Source organism: Saccopteryx leptura, chromosome 4 (genome assembly GCF_036850995.1).
Source record: "Saccopteryx leptura isolate mSacLep1 chromosome 4, mSacLep1_pri_phased_curated, whole genome shotgun sequence".
Taxonomy (NCBI): Eukaryota; Metazoa; Chordata; class Mammalia; order Chiroptera; family Emballonuridae; genus Saccopteryx; species Saccopteryx leptura.
The window spans coordinates 184,611,454-184,632,026 of NC_089506.1; the positions used below are offsets into that span (position 1 = coordinate 184,611,454).

The following is a 20,573-nucleotide window of genomic DNA, read 5'->3' on the forward strand; positions in this document are numbered from 1 at the left end:
GAAGTGTAGTATGTACTCGTGAAATTTCAAGTAAAAATCCAGGACTCAAGCTTTGCGTTCCTAAGTGTGCGGGCAGTAGATCGTGGAGTGAATCCAGACCGACAGACTTGAGACTGCGTGGATGTTTCTGAGAGCAGGACCCACAGAATAGAGGGTCAGAGCACGCGCTGCCTCTCTGTGTATTAAATGTGTTTCCTTATCGGGGAGGTTAACATATAAAATTGTATTTCTGGATTATTAAATTATTTTATAATAAGCACGAGGTTCTCCATTGCTCCCCTCCCCCATTTTGCACTTTTGTCTTTAATTACTGTTGTTTCACCACTATGTTTACTCACTTATTTTTATTCCTCTTGTTCAGCTCTGTTTTCTTCACTAGAACAAGACTGGATGTTTATATTTTGTTGACTGTTATCTTCATTCACTGTTCTTACCTTCTGGGATTTCTCTTAGATTATTATTGAATCCATCCTCTTTCAGATGTTTAGATTTCTCTATGCTGTGTTCTCAGTAACTGCTTTTGAATTTATCTCACTGATTCTCTGCATTCTTTTTTTTTTTTTTTTTTTTTGACAGAGACAGAGAGAGGGATAGACAGGGACAGACAGGAACAGAGAGATGAGAAGCATCGATTATTAGTTTTTCGTTGCACATTGCGACACCTTAGTTGTTCATTGATTGCTTTCTCATATGTGCCTTGACCACGGGCCTTCAGCAGACTGAGTAACCCTTGTTCGAGCCAGTGACCTTGGGTCCAAGCTGGTGAGCTTTGCTCAAACCAGATGAGCCCACGCTCAAGCTGGCGACCTTGGAGTCTTGAACCTGGGTCCTGAGCATCCCAGTCCATCGCTCTATCTACTGTGCTACCGCCTGGTCAGGCTGATTCTCTGCATTCTGTTTGCCCTGCCTGAGTTTCTCATTTCATTAACTACACTTTTCATTTCTAAACTTGCCTTTGATTCTTTTTCAAACTTAACTGCTGTTTCTCTAACTTACGTTTTTATTATGCTTTCTGGTAAAAATCATATTTATTTTATTGTCTCTAATTAGTTATTTTTTCTTGAGTCCCAAGGGGTGCTAATTTTTCTGTTAGCTGCAGTTACTGACTCTCCCTAGTGGTGGTTTGCTTTCTCATGGGGTTTTTAGCATTGTGAACCCCTCTACAGCAAGGGTTGTTGATTTTGTGAGTGCTTCGTGTCCCAGGATTTTGACAGTGTTTCTACAGAGTAATTTGGTGTTTTGGGCCCGCTTTTGTGTTGCTGTATTTCACCTGTGATAGTGAAAATCCACTAGGACACTGCAAGTGTGTTCTCTGTTTTTCACAGGTCATGTCCACATGCCCCATGTCCCAGCCGAAGTTTGCTATTGTCCCAGCCGGCAGGCAGCGTTCTGGTGGTGTGAGGTGTGGGAGCACTGGGAGGTTCCATGCTTTATTTACACGGCGGTCCCCATTCTAGGCCCTCTCCTCCACCTGGACTTAACGCCATGGTTCCTAGCCCCTGAGGCTCTGAGTTCAGTTCTTTGTTTCTTCTTGGTATCTGGACATTTCCTGTTCCCTTAAGCTTGGCTCTACATTACAACAAAAATTTAGTTATACTTTAGCAGTTTTATAGTAGACGGAGGGAGGGCTTGTCCTTATCTGTTTAATCTGCCATCATACATAAATATATAGGTATGCACCTTTATTTGCATATATGTATGTTTGTATGAGAGGTGTGATTATTCTAAGTCACATTCCTCTTGGTTTCACTCTTACCTACGATCCCTTCCATCAAATGTGAAATCTAGAAGAAAATTTATTTGAATACATGTTAAAAATTAAATGATAAATTGAAAGGGCTCTTTAAATAATCCATGTTTCTGGATTATTGACTTCTAAAAAAAAGGCAGAGCTTTTCACTTTAGTTCCGTTGCATGCGTAGTGACAGTGTGGGCATGCGTAGTGGCAGCGTGGGCATGCGTAGTGGCAGCGTGGGCATACGTAGTGGCAGTGTGGGCATGCGTAGTGACAGTGTGGGCATGCGTTCTGGGAGGAGCCACCGGAGGATAGGCTGTTCGAGTTCCAGCTTGAGCCCCTGCAGCGTGTTTCTAGTATTCCCACTACATTTACTCGGCAAAACCCAGAATTCTGAAATGGAGGCAGACTCTCCTTCCTTCTCCTGCCCTTATCCACCCTCCCCCCCCCAAAAAAAAACCCCACCAAACACCAAAGGAGGAAGTACAGTATTTAGGATTCTGTTTCTGCCATTTGGCTGCCTTACTAAAGGGGCATAATTAGCCAAATGGATAGGAATGAGGAAGAATGTTAAGGCAAAATACGTGGGAGACTCAAAGAAGTCATATTTCAAATTGCCGGAAAGGAAGCTTCATATTAACTGTTGAATGGGAAGGATAATTAGCGGGGAACAATGCTGGGAGTGGATGCCCCTTTGCTGATTTGGAGGGTCAGCGAGAGGGCAGAGAATAACAGGAGGTAGACTGTCGCCAGTTTGCCCGGGAGACCTGCCTCAGACCCAGTGTACGAAATCCCTTTCCTTCCTACCTCCTACTCTCACTTCCACAATAATGTGTTTTCTCTCACTTTCAACAGCAGAGTAAATCCTGTTGTCTGGTGACATTTCTCCAGAGACAAAACACACCTCTCAGTTTAAGGAGATAGTGTGTTCGGTGCCTTAATTACTTTATAACAATAAAACATATTCGCCCCGATTTACTATGGGAGTACTTCCTCCACCAATCTGAAATGGAAGTCTTGGGTTCAGCGCCAGCCAAGTTTGCTCTCAGAAATGCAGCTCTCGTTCCGTATCAGTGTTTTTTAGACTTCGTTTGGCCACTACTCTTCCATACTTTAAATGCTGTGGGTTTTTTTTTTTAAGTATTGATGTTGGTTTTCTTTGACTTAAAACATGACAGCTGTCGCTTGCTTGCTTTCAGGAGGCACTTGGCCCCAATCCTCTGCCACCATAGCGCCTGCCAGCCCTCTGAATTCCTTCGTGGACCCAGCGTTGAGGGCAGACTTCCCCATGCAATAGTAGCAGCATGCAGGCACCTTCCCTAGTATTTACTTTTCCTCAGTGTTAGGTGACTCAATCTAGATAATTCTTTCAAACTTCCTGGTTCACTCTGTTGAATACACTCAGATGTTTCCGTAATCCCTTCCATGTAGTCCTGTGTCCCATAGCTTCAGTTTAGCCACAGGGGCTAGGCTAGATAAAGTGTCCACTGTGTGACCACACCAGAGACACATCTCTCACTGTACCGAGTAGGTCTCCTCTCTGGCAGAAACTGGCTTTCTACCTCAGTGGCTGAGAGTGACCGTAGGGAAACTTGTTATTATCTAGTGTCCCAAACTGTGAGTCCCAGTTCACTTGTTCCCTTTGTTCCCTTCTCTTTCTCTCTCCATGCTTGACCTTGGAACCGGGAGCCTCCCAGCTCACGCCCCCCTTTAACAAACACTACCTTCTGCCCTAGCGCCCGGCAGTGGGGCATTCTCTCCGGAGCCGGGGTCGGGATACTGCTTTCCTCTTTGTGCCGGCTCCTCTTTCGCTGTGCTGCTGTCCAACAGGTGTCCACAGGGCTGAACCCAAACCCTTTCTGGGACCAAATTTTTCTACAAACCATTTCCCCAGCTGCCTGCTTAGATCATTTCTCTTAAGTTTTTGTCCTGCTAAGAGAAAGATTATAGGAAATTTGAACCTTGGAATAAAGGAGAGATGAAAACAGTTATTTAGTGCCTGTTGCATATTTTTCATCCCTCTGTGTCATAAAAGAAACAGAGCCCGGAATGAGAGGTGCAGCCATAGGTCAACCGGGAAGGGTCTTTTTCTGGAGAGGGAAGGGTTTGGCACCGGAGGGGGATGCTTTGGGTGACGCAGGGTGATCTCACACCAGAAATTCTAATAGGAGCCTGAAGTTGTGTCCTGTACCTAGGGGACCTGTGGGGACCCCACTGGGAAACTGGCTTGAGCAGGGTTCTGGAAATGCATGCTGCTCTGTTCTGTGGGGCAGTGTCACATGGTCTTCCTTACACGTGGGATACTTTCATTCTCATGGAAGAAGGAAAGAGCATCATTAAGACCCAAAGAGACGGAGGAGGGAGTAAGGGAAACGATTATAAAATGTTCACAAAGCCGGGTACTCTGCCCGGGGTGCTCCCGTTGCCTTACTAAAGCTTTCAGAGCCACACTGGGTGCGTGGTATTAGCCCCGTTTTGCAGATAACTTGACGTCATCGATTCTCAGTCACTCAACCATTCTCTGGGAGGTTAGGCTTGCCACTCACTGCCTAGCAGGGCACCAGGAATACCAGCTTGGAGACCAGTTGTTTTCTTGGGAACCCAGTCTGATCACACAGGTCTATATCCCAGACAACTATGCCTATTCTGGTATCCCAGGCAGCTCTCTGAAAATAATTTTACATCGTTTACAAACGCAAACGGTGCTATTCATTGTCAGGGATGAATGGCAAGGATTCCAACTGTCAGATAATCCCCCAAATCCCTATTTTAAATCTTGGTTCTTTCTGATGTTCTTCAAATGAATGGCAAATGTAATAAATGGTATTTGCATGGCGCAGTTTAGAAAGTGCTTTCATGTAGATGAGCCTATTTGTGCGTCAGCCCTGAAAGCAATGCCGGTCGGGGAGCCGAGGAGCCCTCGCTCGTGTGGCCTCCCTCCCCCGCCTCCTCCCACGCGCTGCGCGCTGCCAGCTCAGACTGCGCCAGCTCAGGCGCGCGGCGGCCCTTTCCCCAGCTGGCTGCGTCTCAGGCTGCACTTTGTCTGACGTGGAGGAGGAGTGAAGGGTTCTGATTTAAAAGTCTCCCGTGGGGGGTAGTCACCGTTAGGTAAGCTAAACTGAGGTGGTGGAGGACCTGACAAGTCGCTGAAAGCAGGTTGGGCCTCTGTGAAGCAACATGTTAGTAACATATCTGGGAACTTGAAAATGACCCAGAGGGTGTGCAAGTCCCCCTGTGTCCCGTCCCCCCTCCACCCCCACCCCCGGGTTATGGGTTATCCTGGTGTTCAGCGGGGGAAGGCTGTGACTAACAGAAATGATTGGAACTGGTGGTGACTCAGCTCTGATTAGAAAGGAGGTAGGAAATAAATGTGTGTTTTTTGTTTTTTGTTTTTTTGAGAGAGAGAGGCAGGAACATTGAGCTACTCCTGGTTGTGCCCTGACTGGGAAATTGAATCGGCAATTTCTGTTCTCTGGGACAACACTCCAACTGACTGGGCTATCTGACCAGGACTTAATTAATTTCTTTTTCATTTTTCAGAGAGAGAAGAAGGGAGAGAGAGAGAAGAAGAGAGAGAGAGAGGAAGGGGAAAGGGAAGGGGAGCGTTCATTTGTTGTCCCACCAGTCATGCACTCACTGGCTGCTTCCATGTGTGCCCAGACCGGGACTGAACCCGCCACCTTGTTTCAGGATGATGCTCTTAACCGACCGAGTTAACCAGCAAAAAATTTTTAATGATGAAGAATTAACCATTTTTTACAGGCGTCCCCAAACTATGGCCCGCGGGCCGCAATGCGGCCCCCTGAGGCCATTTATCCAGCCCCCACTGCACTTCTGGAAGGGGCACCTCTTTCACTGGTGGTCAGTGAGAGGACCACTGTATTTGGCAGCCCTCCAATGGTCTGAGGGACAGTGAACTGGACCCCTGTGTAAAAAGTTTGGAGACCCCTGCGTGAAAACATGCCGAGTGCAGTCATGGGTTATGTCCCAAACATGTACTACCCCGCATGGATGGCCTTTGCGCTTGAACTGGCTCTGCGAGGAGCAAGCCCCTGGTTGGAGCCGCAGCTAGTGGCACTCCGTTGCTGTCACTTAGTCGTGTGATCCTGAAAAGGCTAACATCTTGAGACTAGAAGTCCTACGGCAGAGAAATGATGGCGGAGTTAAGTAAGGTCCTGTGGGAGGGTGAGACCAGTACAGCAGGTCTACCTAAATAGGGATGCAAAACTGATGGCTACTTCCACGTGTTCGGTTAGGGGGACGGGGAAGTAAGGTGAGACTTTCATTCTGAAACGGCAGGGCTGCCCGTCATCAGCGTAGGAAAGTCTGCCAGTGAAGATGGTGTCGGCCAGTTAAGACTTCTCCTGGTCAAGTGAGTGGTTAAACAAGGAAAGCTATTGAGAATACTGGAAGCACCAGGTTTACTCATGTCATGAATAAATATCAATTCAACAGACGTTTATTAAGCACTTCCCAAGTGCCATGCTGCGTGTTAGGCACTGTCAAGGAAACGTAAAAAGGAAGTTAAAAGAAATCTTGTCCTGGCCGAATGGAGCTTGCAGCTCAGTGTGGCATCAGTCAGACACACAGATAAAGAAACCTGCAGCCGCGCTCCTGAAAGGGAGGCGCTGCTCACAGCAGGCTTCGGGGCTAACTGGTCTCATGGAAAACGGCCGTCAGGAAGGATTTGTCTAGTCAGAGGCCGTTTCAAAGATGACACTGTGTCTTGGAAGAATTCGGCTACACAAACTCCCACCATTGTGACGAGGGGTATAATACTGTGTTCAAATTCTTCGGCTTCCTATTAGGATTATTTCAGTTTAGTGAAAACCATGACCACCACATTGCACAGTTAGCTAAGGGATACAAGCGGTCCTGAGGGCCATTTTGCATTAGCCCCGGGTCAATCGTTCAGACTGTAGCCCGGGCTCCTGGGGCAGGTGGAGAGAGTTGGTGGGGAAGAAGGGCCAGAACGATCAGATTCCAGGAGGCGTCTCCATGTGTAACGGCAGTGTGCCACAGGCCTGCAGCCGGGCTGTTTCCCTGGGGTCCCCGGGGGTCCTGGGCCTGAAATTCAAAGGCACTCAACTCAGGGGTCCCGGTCAGTTGGAGTGCTTCCATGGAAGGGGAGCATGCCAAAGTCTCAAGTTCCTCACCCAGCCAGTGAGGTTCCCTGAGACCTGCCTTTGCTGCTGTAACTGGTGGGGCTTGGGTAGGGACCTGGAAGCACCTGGAAATTTGAGTTCCTGGGTCTAAAGCTGCCAAAGATAGACTGTGTGTCACCTGCAAAAAGAAACCATACCTGGGAGGGGCTCATGATGCACCCCCATGGCCACCCTGCATCCGGCTGGGGACATGTCACAGCAATGCTCACTTTGATGAAGAGCAAGGTCTGCTCTTCTTTTCCTTGGAAAACTGAATCGTCTATGAGGGAGGAGGACTATTTTTCAGTCAGATGCTCTGCAACGTGCACTGGGATTTTTTCATATAAGACAAACATCAGCTCACCCCTAAGTGGTCTCTGTTGTCCTGATTTGTTCCAAATCATTTAAACATTTTTGTCGTGTGGCTTGTCCCCACCATGTGGAGCAGCAATGTCCCCGTTGGATCTCTCTCTCTCTGGCAGGAAGGAGGCCTCTGTGAACTCTTGTCAATACTTGTGACAGGTTGGCCACATTGCTTCCTTTGCTCCTGTGGTTTAAAACCAAAGGTGACAGTGACTGTCGAGGTGCCCTGTGTGCTCAGAGCTCCAATGGGAAATAGAATTTCTGGAACATGTTTGGCAATCACTTCTGAGTTTTCTATTGAGACCCAAACACTGAGAAAATCTTTTGGCTTGTGCCAGTTGGCGCTTCTGTCTTCCCGCGGTTTCTCCCGGCCTAGGGCTCGCGTGCTGCTGGATCAAAGCTGCCCCCCACTGCTGGGCTCCGCTCGCATGCTGAACGCTGGCTTTCTGTGCTTGATCCCAGAACTGCAATCACAGGGTCTCGCTTGTCTTTGATGATGTCTATAGGACGATCTCAGGCTTTCATTTAAATAAATAATAACTCAAGCCTTCAGCCGGGCAAGGGGATTGAAGTGGCAGCGGGCAGGGCCTCTGGCACACTGAAGCACCGTGCAACCCAGCTGGGGGGGACTTCCCTTCTCTTCCCCATGCAGGTTCCTAGTAACTGTGGGCTTTTGGCAGCTCTTTCCCAGAGTGAATGAAAGAAGATTGGAAAATACCAAATTATGAAATAAAGGAAGGCATTTGTGGTGCCTTTGTCATCCTTGGCACATGAATCCTAAGTGATAGTACTGAGATCAGGCCTTGAGTGGGGTCTACCGGGCACCTTATTATTCTTAAGCAATTTGTGTCTTTAGCAGACTCGATAGGCATTGCAGAACTGATGTGAATGACTTTGGATGGTTCTATTTGGGAAACAAGTTAATGCTCACTGATATTGTCTCTGGGGGAAACCAGGAAACTGACCGGATTACAGAAGGTTGTTGTTTGAAGGGGCTCGTTTAGTTCCAAGCAGAGATGGGAGAAGCAGGAAAGTGAACATATGTGCTACCCATTAATTGATTTGTATCACGTGGCAAAATGTCCCCATCTGGGGGCTTGTGACCTCTGTTATGTTGGGAAGAGCAACCAGGAAGTTGTGGAGACAGCTGTGTCCTCTCATCTCTAATCCCCTGGCCCTGGCAGGGCACGTGGCTGCTCACTTCTCCCCTGAATCCTCCCTGGGTTCACTGTGGCCTCTCACATCTGCTGCCTCAGGCTTCTCTCTCCTCATGCAGCCCTGCTCCAGGCACCCCCTCCCGTCCCTGAGCTTCGCCACACGGCGCTGTCGTTGGGAGTGTGGGAGAGGAGAGAGGGGACGAGGGGTTTTAGATGATTTCACATTGAGACACGCTGATATTGACAATAAAAAGTGTTGGAAGGGTTGGCCTGTCGCAGGATTCTAAGTGTGTCTTAGCGTGCACACCCACATATGTGTGTGTGGATGTGGGGGTGTATTTTCTAATTCAGAATAACTTCTTAAATTGGAAAGTTTTCCCCTAGGAGATCAACCCTACATTTGGTCTTCTGTTTAGATGTTTTGTTTGTTTGTTTTGTATTTTTCTGAAGTGAGAAGGGGGCGCAGACAGACTCCTGCATGCACCTGACTGAGATCCACCTGGCATGCCCACCAAGAGGTGATGCTCTGCCCATCTGGGGCGTTGCTCCGCTGCAATTGGACCCATTCTAGTGCCTGAGGTGGAGGCCATGGAGCCATCCTCAGGCCCGGGCCAACTTTGCTCTAATGGAGCCTTGGTTGCGGGAGGGGAAGAGAGAGACAGAGAGAAAGGAGAGGGGGAAGGGTGGAGAAGTAGATGGGCACTTCTCCTGTGTGCCCTGACCGGGAATCGAACCCCAGACTTCTACACACCGGGCCGACGCTCTACCACTGAGTCAACTGGCCAGGGCCTGTTTAGATGTTTTTAATGCACTTTGGAACACAATAGGGTTTGATTCACAAAGTTTTCTCCTTGTCTTGTCCCTTGGGTGGCAGTGAAAAGGAAGGTAAGTGAAAGAAAAGCCAGCGACATTTTTGAGCTCCGTAGGAGTCTGTCCATATGTTAGCAAAATTATTGCAAATTTCCCCACAGCCCGTCGGAGCTTCCTGTGTAAAGAGCAGGAAAACATAGTTGTAGCTGTTACACTGTGAAAGACGCCGCTCGCCCGTTGTCGGGCGCCCCTCACGGGAGGGCTCCCGCCCCCGCAGGCCTGGGACGGCTGTTCTGCAGCGCTGCCCTCGCGGCAGCTGCCTGACACCTTCTCTCACAAATGTCAAGGTTGACTTCAAAAGTTCTAACGTCAGCAGCCTATCTGAGAACGAACTGTAGTTCATGTGTCTACTAAGTGTTCCTTACTTGTCTCTGGGTTGAAAGTCCCTGCTGTCGCCTTGCTGTGAGCAGCAGTGGGGGTGGGGGTGGGGGGTGTGTGTGGGGGTGCTTGCTGGGGAGAGTGGTTAGCTGTTTCTCCACAGGACAGGTCCATGGGGAGCAGAGCCGTTCCTGCCCAGCTCCTCACTGCCCTTTGCTAAGGGAGCCAGAGGAGGTCAGCCAGGATTTTAGAATAAGAAAGAATCTGACAGCCTGACCTGTGGTGGCACAGTGGGTAGAACATTGACCTGGAATGCTGAGGTCACCAGTTCGAAACCCCGGGCTTGCCCAGTCAAGGCACATAGGAGAAGCAACTATGAGATGATGATTCCTGCTCCTCCCCCTTACCTTTTTCTCTCTCTAAAAATCAATAAATAAAATCTTTAAAAAAGAAAATAAAAAAGAAAGAACTAGACAGACTTCCACCAGGTCCCATCACATGGAGGTTAAGTGGCCGAATGGAGCTGGGCTTCCAGAGCCGAGGCTGTGGGGTTCCTTCCGGCCCCTGCCCCCGCCGCTCCCTGGCTCCGAGAAGGGCTTTCTGAGAAGTGCTGTTAGCAGATACTGTGGCAAGCTTACCCTGGTTCCTGGTTCCCCCTCTCCCCTTCACACTCCTATCAACCCTGGAAGTACTAAAAAAGTGAGTGAATGCAGGCTGAATCTGAGAAAAGAATATAAAGCCAAGGGACACTGAGGCTACAGAAGGTGTAGGTCTGGATGCCACACCTAGGGGACAGGTATGGGGGTGTCCTGTCCCTTTCTCTGTTGTATAGTACTTTTTTGTTTGTTTTTAAAGGGACAGAGAGAGGGATAGATAGGGACAGACAGACAGGAACAGAGAGAGATGAGAAGCATCAATCATCAGTTTTTTGTTGCAACACTTTAGTTCATTGATTGCTCTCTCATATGTGCCTTGACCGGGGGCCTTGAGTAGACCGAGTAACTCCTTGCTGGAGCCAGCGACCTTGGGTCCAAGCTGGTGAGCTTTTTTTTTGCTCAAACCAGATGAGCCCGCGCTCAAGCTGGCGACCTCGGGGTCTCGAACCTGGGTCCTCCGCATCCCAGTCTAACGCTCTATCTACTGCGCCACTGCCTGGTCAGGCTGTATAGTACTTTTGAATAAACCACTGTCTGCTTCATCACATCTCAGAAAACAAAAGTGCAGAGCCAGTCCAGTGTCACCAGGGCAGTGGGGCAGCATTCTGGGCACACAGGGGTGGGTGCGTATAACATACGTGCAGGCAGAGCCCCCTTCTGGGCCCTCGGTGCTTCCAAGGCAAACCGGCTGCGGTCCCCGAAGACAGGACTTAGAAACTGGTGATCAGGATAGAGGTGTGGGTATGTGCCCTGAGAGGCAGAGTCACCGGCTGAAGTGATCAGTGGTTAAGTCTCAGTGGCAGCACTAGAGGCTTGCCAATCCTCTCTGCTGGCCCAGCAGGGATTTCACTCCCCCCTTTGTGGATAGATGTCACTAGCCAAGGTAGTCAAGATCCCCAGGAGAATACGTGATCACAGGAAGGAATCAGGAGACATGAAATGAGATTGTAGATTAAGACCCAACATCATAGTAAAATAAATGTACATGGGTTAAACTCACCAATCCAAAGATAGAGAGTCTCAGATTAATTTTAAAAAGAACATTTAGCAGTATGCTATCTATGTCTAGGAGACATAACAGGATACACAAATGTTTAATATTAATTCAGAAAAAAGAGAATTTTCAAAACATCAAAATGGACAAGCAGAATATTAAAATATTATATTTTGGTAAGAAGAACAATATATCAAGAAATATAATGATAAAGATAAATCTATAAACATTGCCTCAAGTACATAAAGCAACTACCAACAGGACTAAAAGAAGAAATAAATAAATCAACCATGTAAGCAGAAATTTAATATGCCCTTCTCAATATTTGACAGATCAAGCATGAAAAAGCAAAGATAAGAAGGCGTGAACTACACAATTAGTACACAGTAGCTTATTTATATATAAACACATGTATATATATTTGCAAAAATGAACCATGTATTAAGCCACAAAAAAGTCATAATTTCAAAGACTCAACATCATTGAGACCATAGTGTTTTTTTTACCATAATATAATAATAGTTAAAATAGAAAACAAAAGAATAGTGCTCCCCACTTCATGCTCATTTGCTGAAAGCTAAAAATTCACTCTAAATGACCCTTGAGTTAAAGAAAGAACATAAGAGAACTTTAAAAATACTTAGAACAAAAGATACACATTGAAAGTTTTAAAAAAAAAAACTGTGGAAGATAAAGTAGTACCTAGAGGAGAATGGATAGTTCCAAATCATGTATCCAGAACCACCCTCGCCCCAAAAGACTGAAACAAGAGTGATTAAAAAAAAAAAAAAACAAGGAAAGTAAGGTGAAAAATCAATGAAAGAAATCCCTGGCTGAGTAACTCAAGAGCGTCACCCTGTTATACAAAGGTTGCAGGCTCGATCCCAGTCAGGGCACATACAAGAATCAATCAATGAAAGCATAAATAGGTGGAACAACAAAATCTCTAAAATCAATCAATAAATAAAAATAATAAATGAAATGGGGGTCAAAAGAGAGGATGAGAAAAAAGATTAAGACAGTTCTAAACCAAACCTTTAAAAGGAACAAAGGAAATCCATTCAGATTGGCTACGCTAGACAAAAGAATAAAAGCAGGAGATGGAAAGAAAACACCACAAAGAAGGAAAGAGTACAGGCTGGGCGGAGGTGAGGAACGTCCACCGGCCACCCCGAAACCTGGCCGGGATGAACAGGCACCCCCGCAGGGGCTGGTCTGGCTTGGGTGTCAGAGGCGGGGAATGGTGAGGGGGACAGCGACATGGGGAGGGATGGCTGTGGGGACCAGAGATGGGTACCTGCGGAGAGACTGATTACATAGGTTAACCAGGAAAGTCAGATTTCCAGTGGTAGAAAAGGGAGCTATATGAAAATGGGAAAGAGAAAATGAAACTGTGTGCTACTGGATTGGAGTTTGTGGTGTTAGTGTGAACTTTTCATTTTCAATATAAATGTAGAGGAGGTTTATCCAGGAGTGAAAGCATGGTTCAACAGTAGTGTATCTTACTACCTGGATTAAAGTAGAAAGTTACACAAAATTCTCAATATTATTTTTGTTAATTATATTTAATTACTAATTAGAAATCTTACTTAAAATAAGGTATTCACTCAAAGTACTAGGAATAGAAAGAAAACAGAATAACTCAATGAAATTATAGAAGAAAAACGTATATACCAAATATCAATGGTGGAGAAACTTGGAACCGTCTTTTACCTGTGAAATGAGAATACAGCTGCTAGCATGTCTGCACGGAAGCGCCCAGGAGCGCCTGGGCCCCGGGGCAGAGGAGAGCAGGTTCAAGAGGGGATGACCAGACTATGAGAACTAACCCAGACTTCAGCAAAAGTGTCGTCCACGCCTGCACTAACCAACTAGAAAATAAAGTATCCTTTACAATAGCAACACAATTACAAACTATTTATTATGAGTTGAACTAACAAAAGGCACACTATAATTTAACTGACCATGATTAAAACTCTGTTTTCAGACAAAGAACACCTAAAGAAGTGGTGTTAGGCCATGATCATCGGATGGGATTGCTAAGAACTATAAGAACGTCAGTTTATATGAAATGAATGTATAAATTCACTAGGATTCCAATCAAAGTTCCATCAGGACCTTTGAAATGACTTAACAAAACTATTTAAAAATGTCTCCACAAGAAGAAAAAGCTTGTTCACAAAGAAGTAAGTCCAATTTGGAAAAGAAGTAGAGTACAGCTGGCAGGGGACTGGAAAGGGGTTCCTCATTTCACTAGATGTTGAGATGCACTATGAAAGCCACGGAAAGAAAAACGGTGAGGCAATGCAGGGACAGACAGACAGACTGAAGCCACAGACGGAGTATGCAAAACAGGCCCATGTTTATATAGGTCTGCATATAAGATCCAGGTGGCACCACAAGTGTATTAAGAAAGGGAGATTGTTTAGCAGATGGCAATGGAAAGGTGTTTCCTTTAGAGAGGTAAAGTTGGATTCCTATTAAAGGCCTAAGGGTGACACATAAAACCATAGAGCTGAAGGAAGAAAATATGGGAGATTATCTTTGCGGTTTTGAAATGAGAAAGGACTTCTAAAATTTAAAAAAGGGAACCCACATAGTACATGAAAAAACAACAACAACCAGATTTGACCACATCACAGTTAAGGATTTCTGTTCAACAAAGTATACCATAGACAGTTGAGAGAGTGGAGCCAGCAGGGACTGTGCAGGACAGCAGGCTGTCTAGGGAGACTAAAAAGGAAAAGATAGCCCAGTCGGAAAAATAATGAAGTAGGAATTCGAATATAGTAATAGGACATAGGTTTTATACTGTCAGGTTGGATAAAAATGAACAAATAGCTAGTATAGAAAAGGATGCAGAGAAACAGCAAAGGTCAGCCACTAGTGGGTGTGTGAGTGTATGTAGGTATGTAGGTGTATGTGTGTCTAAAGTGCTTTAGTCTTTCTGGAAAACAATACAAAAATAGCGAAATTAAATCTGTCAACATCCTATAACCCAGCATTCCCATTGATGGACCCTAATGCAGAGGAAGTCTCCAACAGGACTCTAAGGAGATGAGTACCAGGATGTCCATCACAGCACTGCTGGTTGGGTTCAGGAGTTGGAGGTATCATTAAGGATGGAAAAGTGAAATGGAATCTCAAGCAGCCATTAGGAGCAATGAACTAGATACACAGTAGCATAAATCTTAAATGCATAGTGTTAAGTAGGGGGAAGAATGAGATTTATAGCACAATGACTTTTATGTAAATTAAGACATAGGTTCACAAAACAATGTTTTGCAAAGCTATATACATATTCCATTTATATATCAAACATATTATAGTGATGCCTCACGAAGGAAGGAGATGAGAGTGGAGATTAAGCAGGAAGGGAAAAATATTACAAAACTAGAAACTGACAGGCATCGTAGCACATAACCATAGTTACAGCAGGGGCTCCAGGGCGTGGGTCTGAATCCCAGCTCTGCCCCTTCCTAGCTCTGTTAACTTGGGCAAGTAATTCAACCTCTCTTTTTAAGTTTCCCCATTCATAGAAAGGGTCTGGTAGGTAATCTCCACAGATGGCCCCAAACAGTTCTGCTCCTCCCTATAAGTGCAAACAACTCTTCCCGTCAAGAGGGAGGTCCCGTGACTGCTTTGACCTAGACGATGCAAGGAAGTGACACTCCGGGACTTCCAAGCTGCTGCATTAATTAGGACAGACACTTCTCTCTTGGAGCTTTGAGCAGCCATGGAAAGAAAGGGAACCTCGAAACTGAGGGGCCCTATGGACAGACAGGCCCCAGGAGGAGCACCTGGGCCGCCTGACTATCTGAGATACCCAAGTGCAATCAGAAGAGGCACTGCCCGTGGACTGCCCAGCGGAGCCCTGGCCAACCCATGGAATAGGGAGATGCCGTTAAATGGTTGTTTTAGATGACTGACTTTAGGGGTGGTGTGTTAGGCAGCAACATATGAGGTCGTTGTGATGATTAAAGGAGACAATCTTCAAAGTGCTGAATAGTGCATGGCTCATGGGAAGTGTCTGGCACTGTGTACAAATCTGCAGAATAAAATAGCACAGGGACCTACGTAGGCTGATGGTGATAGAAATTGTGTCACGGACTAAAATGTACAATTAACCCAGTTCTTTGCTTCTGGTGTCCATGAATAAGATAAAAATAGAGCCTCAGACAGAGTCCATATATTCATTTCCTTGACGGAGTAACTATGGCCTGGGTAGGTGAAAAGTGTGTTCGAAAAGGAGAGTTTCTCAAAGGGAAGTAGGTCTCCCCGAGCCGCTCTCCTCTGGTGACTTTGTGCTCAGAATTCAGAGCCTCCAAAAAGGCACTGGATGCACGAGCTCAGTGACTCACGAGTCCCTCGTTTCTGGTAACACAGACAACCGATGGACTATATTTGTTCTCCTTTGTAGCACTAGATCCAGAACTAGTGATTTTTTTTTTTTTTTAATCTGCGAGAAATTCTCAATTAGCCATAAGCTCTATCCAGTATCAGGAAATGCCAGGATAACTGAAATCTACCCCTAATTCAAAGATTTCTATCAAGTCAGTAATTTCAGCCTCCAGGAGGGCCTCTTACAGTTCTTTTTCTGCCCAAGCACTGTGTGCTCAATAAATATCTGTGGATTTTTTGAAATCAACCGCTCTTCTTTTGGAAAAAGATTTAAAAATGATTTGGTTGTGGTCCTTCAAGTCATTTATCAAAGAAGTCTGTCAAAATCCAAGCTAAGGCAAAATAACCCACGTTAGCAAGAGCGAGTAGAGGAAGGGAGAGGGCTGCCATTCACTCATGAGCTGCTGGAAGCTAAGCCTTACCAATCTTACAAGGACAATCTGAGGTAGCTATTATCCTCATTTTACAGAGGCAAAAAACAGGCTTAGATGGAGGTGAGAGGGGTGGTCACTTGTTCAAAGTCTATAGCTGGGACACTGTAGAGTCAGGCTGAGACCCGGGTACACTGACACATGGCTGGTTCTTTCTCACTCCGTCACACCAGGAAGCAAAGAGCCAAAATCACCCCAGAACAGCTAAACTCAAGGGAAAGGCAGTGTGTCACCAAGGCAACTCCCAGACTCAGAGAGTTTTGTAAAGCCACAGAAGGTGGACCGCAGAACATACCAGCCCGTGTACGTCTCCAGAACCAATACATTTTGGAGAAGGTCTGCAGCTGCTGGAGCAGCACTATTGGGATGCCGATTTCGCAGACTCCAACCTCTGCAGCGCCCAGCCCCGCCGGCAGTCTGCTGAGCTCTGGGCTAGGAAGGACGGTGGGTCCATCCCTGTCCCAAGCTCTTGTCCTAAAATAATCCTGAACCCCGTCCTACTTGCTGGTCAACCCCCATCCTACGTAAGGCTTCAGAACTACAACCCACATTTCTTAACCAGCACTAGGGCTACATGCTGTGTGGCTGATCCTCAGGTAGCTTCCGGGAACACTGCAGATTAAAGTGAAAAGGAAGCATGTGTTGATTTCCCTTCCCAGGTCTCTTGCCTCCTCAGTTTCTTTCGGCCTTGGGGCAGCCCCTGGCGAGGGTAGGTGTTCCTCGGAGCTCTGCACGCTGTGCGGACGGTCAGGAAAGGCAGAGGCAGACCAGGGCCAGGCCGGGGCCGGTGCCAAGAGGGGAGCAGAGAGGTCTGGGGAGAAAACGGAGCCTTCAGCTGGCCGCTGGCCAAAGTGTGGGCAGCCCGGCTGCTGTCTCGCTTGCATTCTCTGCCGTGGCTCCTCCAAGCCCCCAGATGAGTTACTCTCATTGCACATGAAATAACTGTGGCTGCAGCCCAGATAAAAGGGACAATTCGGGCCACTCAGATCACAGGGAAGGGAGACAAGGACACAAAAGACAAGTTCAAGTACTTCCCAAGTCATGCTATTTCTTTCCTTCACTGGGTTTTACGGCTAATCTGAGCTTCTGCTCGGTTCTCCCAGGAGCTGCGGAAGGTGTGTGTGGATGCCGCTGTTCTCTGTCCCCAGGATGAGAGCCTGCAGAGTGCGCATGCGCACACCGGGCCAGCACGAGCCCCGGACCGGTTTCAGTTGTGAGCTTCCCTTCTGGCTTCACGGCGACACACATTTGTCTGTATCTCATGCTCTCAAGGAAAATGGTTCGGACAGGGTCCAGTAAGGAGCGCCGATGAAAGGACTGTGTGAGAAGGCGACAGAGGGAAGCAGCGAACCATCCCCTGCGACCCTCTACCTGCCCTTCCTCATTCCTTCCCTGCTTCATTCTTGGTCGCTCACAAAGAAGCAGAGTACGAGGCCAGCAGGGCTGCTGGGAACCCGTGGAGCCAGTCAGCAAGGGCACCTCTTTGTCCAGGCAGGGGCAGCATGTCGTGGCGACAGGTGCAGGGCCTCCACTGTAGTCCGCACCTGCCTCCTGCCCTCTTGGCTGGTGCCTTGAGCAGATGCTTGAGTCTCCAGACTCTCCCACCTTGAACAACCTCAGGGCCAAGAGGGGATGAGTGTCTTCTGAGAGCTTTCGGAATCCCAGGTGGGCCCTGGTGCTGGTGGAGATCAGAGTCTCTCAACCGGAGGTTCCAGGCGGGCGGCCTGGGGAGGGAGTCCCTGGGGCTGCTCTTGGCTTCTGGGGTGTCCTGCTCCCCACCCCACGTGCAACTTACTCCTGGAGTTTTGACTCTGCCTTATTTTCTTGGGGTGGAGATGCAAATCCAAGGGCACAGTACTAAAGGGCCAACCTTCCCAGAGCAGCAGGAGCCCCTTTGATATTTTGCATCATTATATCTCATCTCAGGAACCAAGACAGCAGGGCGTCTCTGCAGCCAGCCTCAGCAGGAAGTGATCCTGGGGATCTGTCGCTTCCTAAAAGCACGGAAGCTGGGAGGAAAAAGGGTACGGTCCTCTTGTGAAGGCGCCAGTCAGTTGAGAGGTGTCACTGGTTAACCTGACAGCTCAGGGACCGAGGCTGGGTAGACCTCATTTATCAACTACATTACAGGCCGCTATTCACCAGCTACCAACTTGGACTCTCGGCGCTGGAAATTTAATGTGTGACAGCCGCGTTCAGCCAGTGGTGTCCAGCATTTTAAAAAGGTCAATTAAGAAACGGTTGATGGTGGTGCCGCTAATGACAGCCCAGAGGGGTGAGCAGGGCCGAGTAAACAGACGGGCTGAGACGTATATTATTGGAATTGAAGTGTCGAAGTGAAGCGTGGTAGGGAGGAAAGCTATTGTCACAAGCCATAAAGCACATCTGAGTTTTGCAGCGGAGAACAGTACAGCTGTTGCCCTCCCCCGGCAGCGCGGGGAGCAGGCTGGGAGTGGGGGGCTGTGCAGACAAAGGCGACACCTGCATCAGCTTGATCAATCTGCTGACAGAAATCGTTACCCTCCTCATTGCCTGTTCCTCTGTACAGTCTGTTCTCCAACTAGGCGAGCATAAGGCAGGCGCTGGAGTGATATTTGGAATGTGGGTCATGTTCTAGAAATCTATATTTTAAGCATTCCTCAAAGCTGGGCTCCACCTCCTCCCCCCGGGGCCTGTGGGTGGGCGGGCAGCTGGAGTCTGAGTGCCACCAGGAGCGAGTGCTTTCCTTGGACCACACATCTGCTCCCTGGCTCCGCGGACACAGAGACGCAGGACGCAGCTCCTACCCTTTACACTGCGATAGAGAAAAGAGGGACAAGAAGCGGTCTATTTCAGTCTGTGACAGAACTGGCTCATGGCTGGGGGAAGGCAGTGTGTGGGGCTCTGTGTTTTGAAACTGAGACAAAAGGGTCTGAGAGGACGAGGGCAGGCTTTTTTCGCCACATCTACCTGTCAAGCTGGAAACTCAATAGAGCAATGGGAATGCTAATTGATATGCGAAACAGGTCCAGGGTTCCTAGAAATGTCTAATGATCCTCCACGTCAATGCAAAAGCAGAATTAAGACAGGCACTAAATGAGATGGGAGTAAGGGCACCAACCTTTTCCCTCTTTCTTTTTATAATCTACTTTGGGAACCTTCACAGGTTTTATGATTTAAAAAACAAGTGTTGCAATCAGCGGGGTTTATCTTTCACACACTGGGTATTTATTGTTAGAAAATAGCTTCTATCAGTTGTCAGTACCAAACAAGTTGACAGGAGCCACTTCTCACCATATATATTTTTTTCCTCCTTAAGGAAATTTAAATAAATAGCTCACTGTGGGGAGAGTTGCCACACCTTTTTTCCTTCAAAGTCTGAATAATTCAAAGAGGCTTTAGTACAAAACAGCCTTCAAATGTGACTTGTTCCGCGGTAGTTATGTTGTCCCCTCGCATACAGGACATGGAAGAGATGAAAAAGACCACCTATGCTAGCAAATGACCCCAAAAAATCTACAGTAGAAACCAGCAACAAATAAACTAACCCAAATGAAACCCATCCAAACCATGAAACCAGGTTTAACGTTGGCTTTCCGGATTTTGATTATCGTCTAAGTTTAATATATATATAGATTTGAAATAGTAATAAAAAAGGAAGAATTGACTTGCATCTTTAGCAGGACAACCTTCCTCATATGTTAAAGAGGTGGTCAGAAAATTCCATACAATATCTGCAAAATAAACATGTTTGGCAGCTTAGCAAATATCTTATGATGGCAGCATCAGTGAATTGAAGTAAAACAGCGCTGGCTTCCTTCTGGCAGAATACGTTGCTCGGGGCGGTGTGCTCACATAGCTCTGGGTGTTCTTGGACCTTCAGGCTTGAGGAAGGGTTTGGAGTGGCTCAGTGCATGGCCCCGGTGCAGAAACTTCCAAACCCAAACAACGGAACAATCACCCAACCACACAAATGTCAAACAATTGTCTCCTTTGAGTTCCTCTTGACAGAAGGGAGGCCCAGCAAGGACTGCTGGTTAGAAGGTACGTTGTCAGACTTTGGAATGTGGAGAATCACCTTTTGATTGGTCCGACGCCATTCGTTGTACAATCGACAGTGGTACCTAAATGACACCTGGGGTTAGGAGAGGAAGAATAAGGGAAGGTTTCAGGTAAGCAGACATGTCATTTAAAACGGCTCCCAACCACTGGCAGCAGTGCAGTGGGGTGAAGACCCCGGGTGAAAATGCTCGAGCAAGCAGCTGCGCACTGGGCCCCCAGCAAGGAGCACCCGTGTGGACACACAGGCACGGCTCGCAGGGCGCTGCCTGCACTCCTCCTCATGTTAAGTAAAAGCAGGGCAGCAATAGGAAAGGAGGTTCCTTCTGAGATTGGATTTATTTTGGGGGATAGTGGTGTTTGGGTCCCAAAGCATCAATGATGGAGAAGGTTGGCTGGAAGCAGTGGGCAGAGTGGGTATAGCGTCAGCCCTTGCCCAGTAGTGGGCCCAGACAGTGTGCCTTTC

The 20,573-nt window shown here is 47.3% G+C and overlaps 1 protein-coding gene across 2 annotated transcripts in view; it reads right to left on the minus strand.

Moving 5' to 3' along the window:
- Positions 1-12,635: 12,635 nt before the first annotated feature.
- The window catches only part of MARCHF3 (membrane associated ring-CH-type finger 3), a 159,236-nt gene continuing 151,298 nt past the window's right edge, over positions 12,636-20,573 (minus strand). Inside the window, exon 5 of one of the 2 annotated variants that reach the window (XM_066382135.1) lies at positions 12,636-20,172. In XM_066382135.1, the coding sequence (XP_066238232.1) occupies positions 20,101-20,172 (72 nt within the window). In that variant the 3' untranslated portion in view covers positions 12,636-20,100. Of the gene's footprint in view, positions 20,184-20,573 lie in introns of both variants that reach the window. The other variant, XM_066382134.1, reaches the window with a different exon arrangement.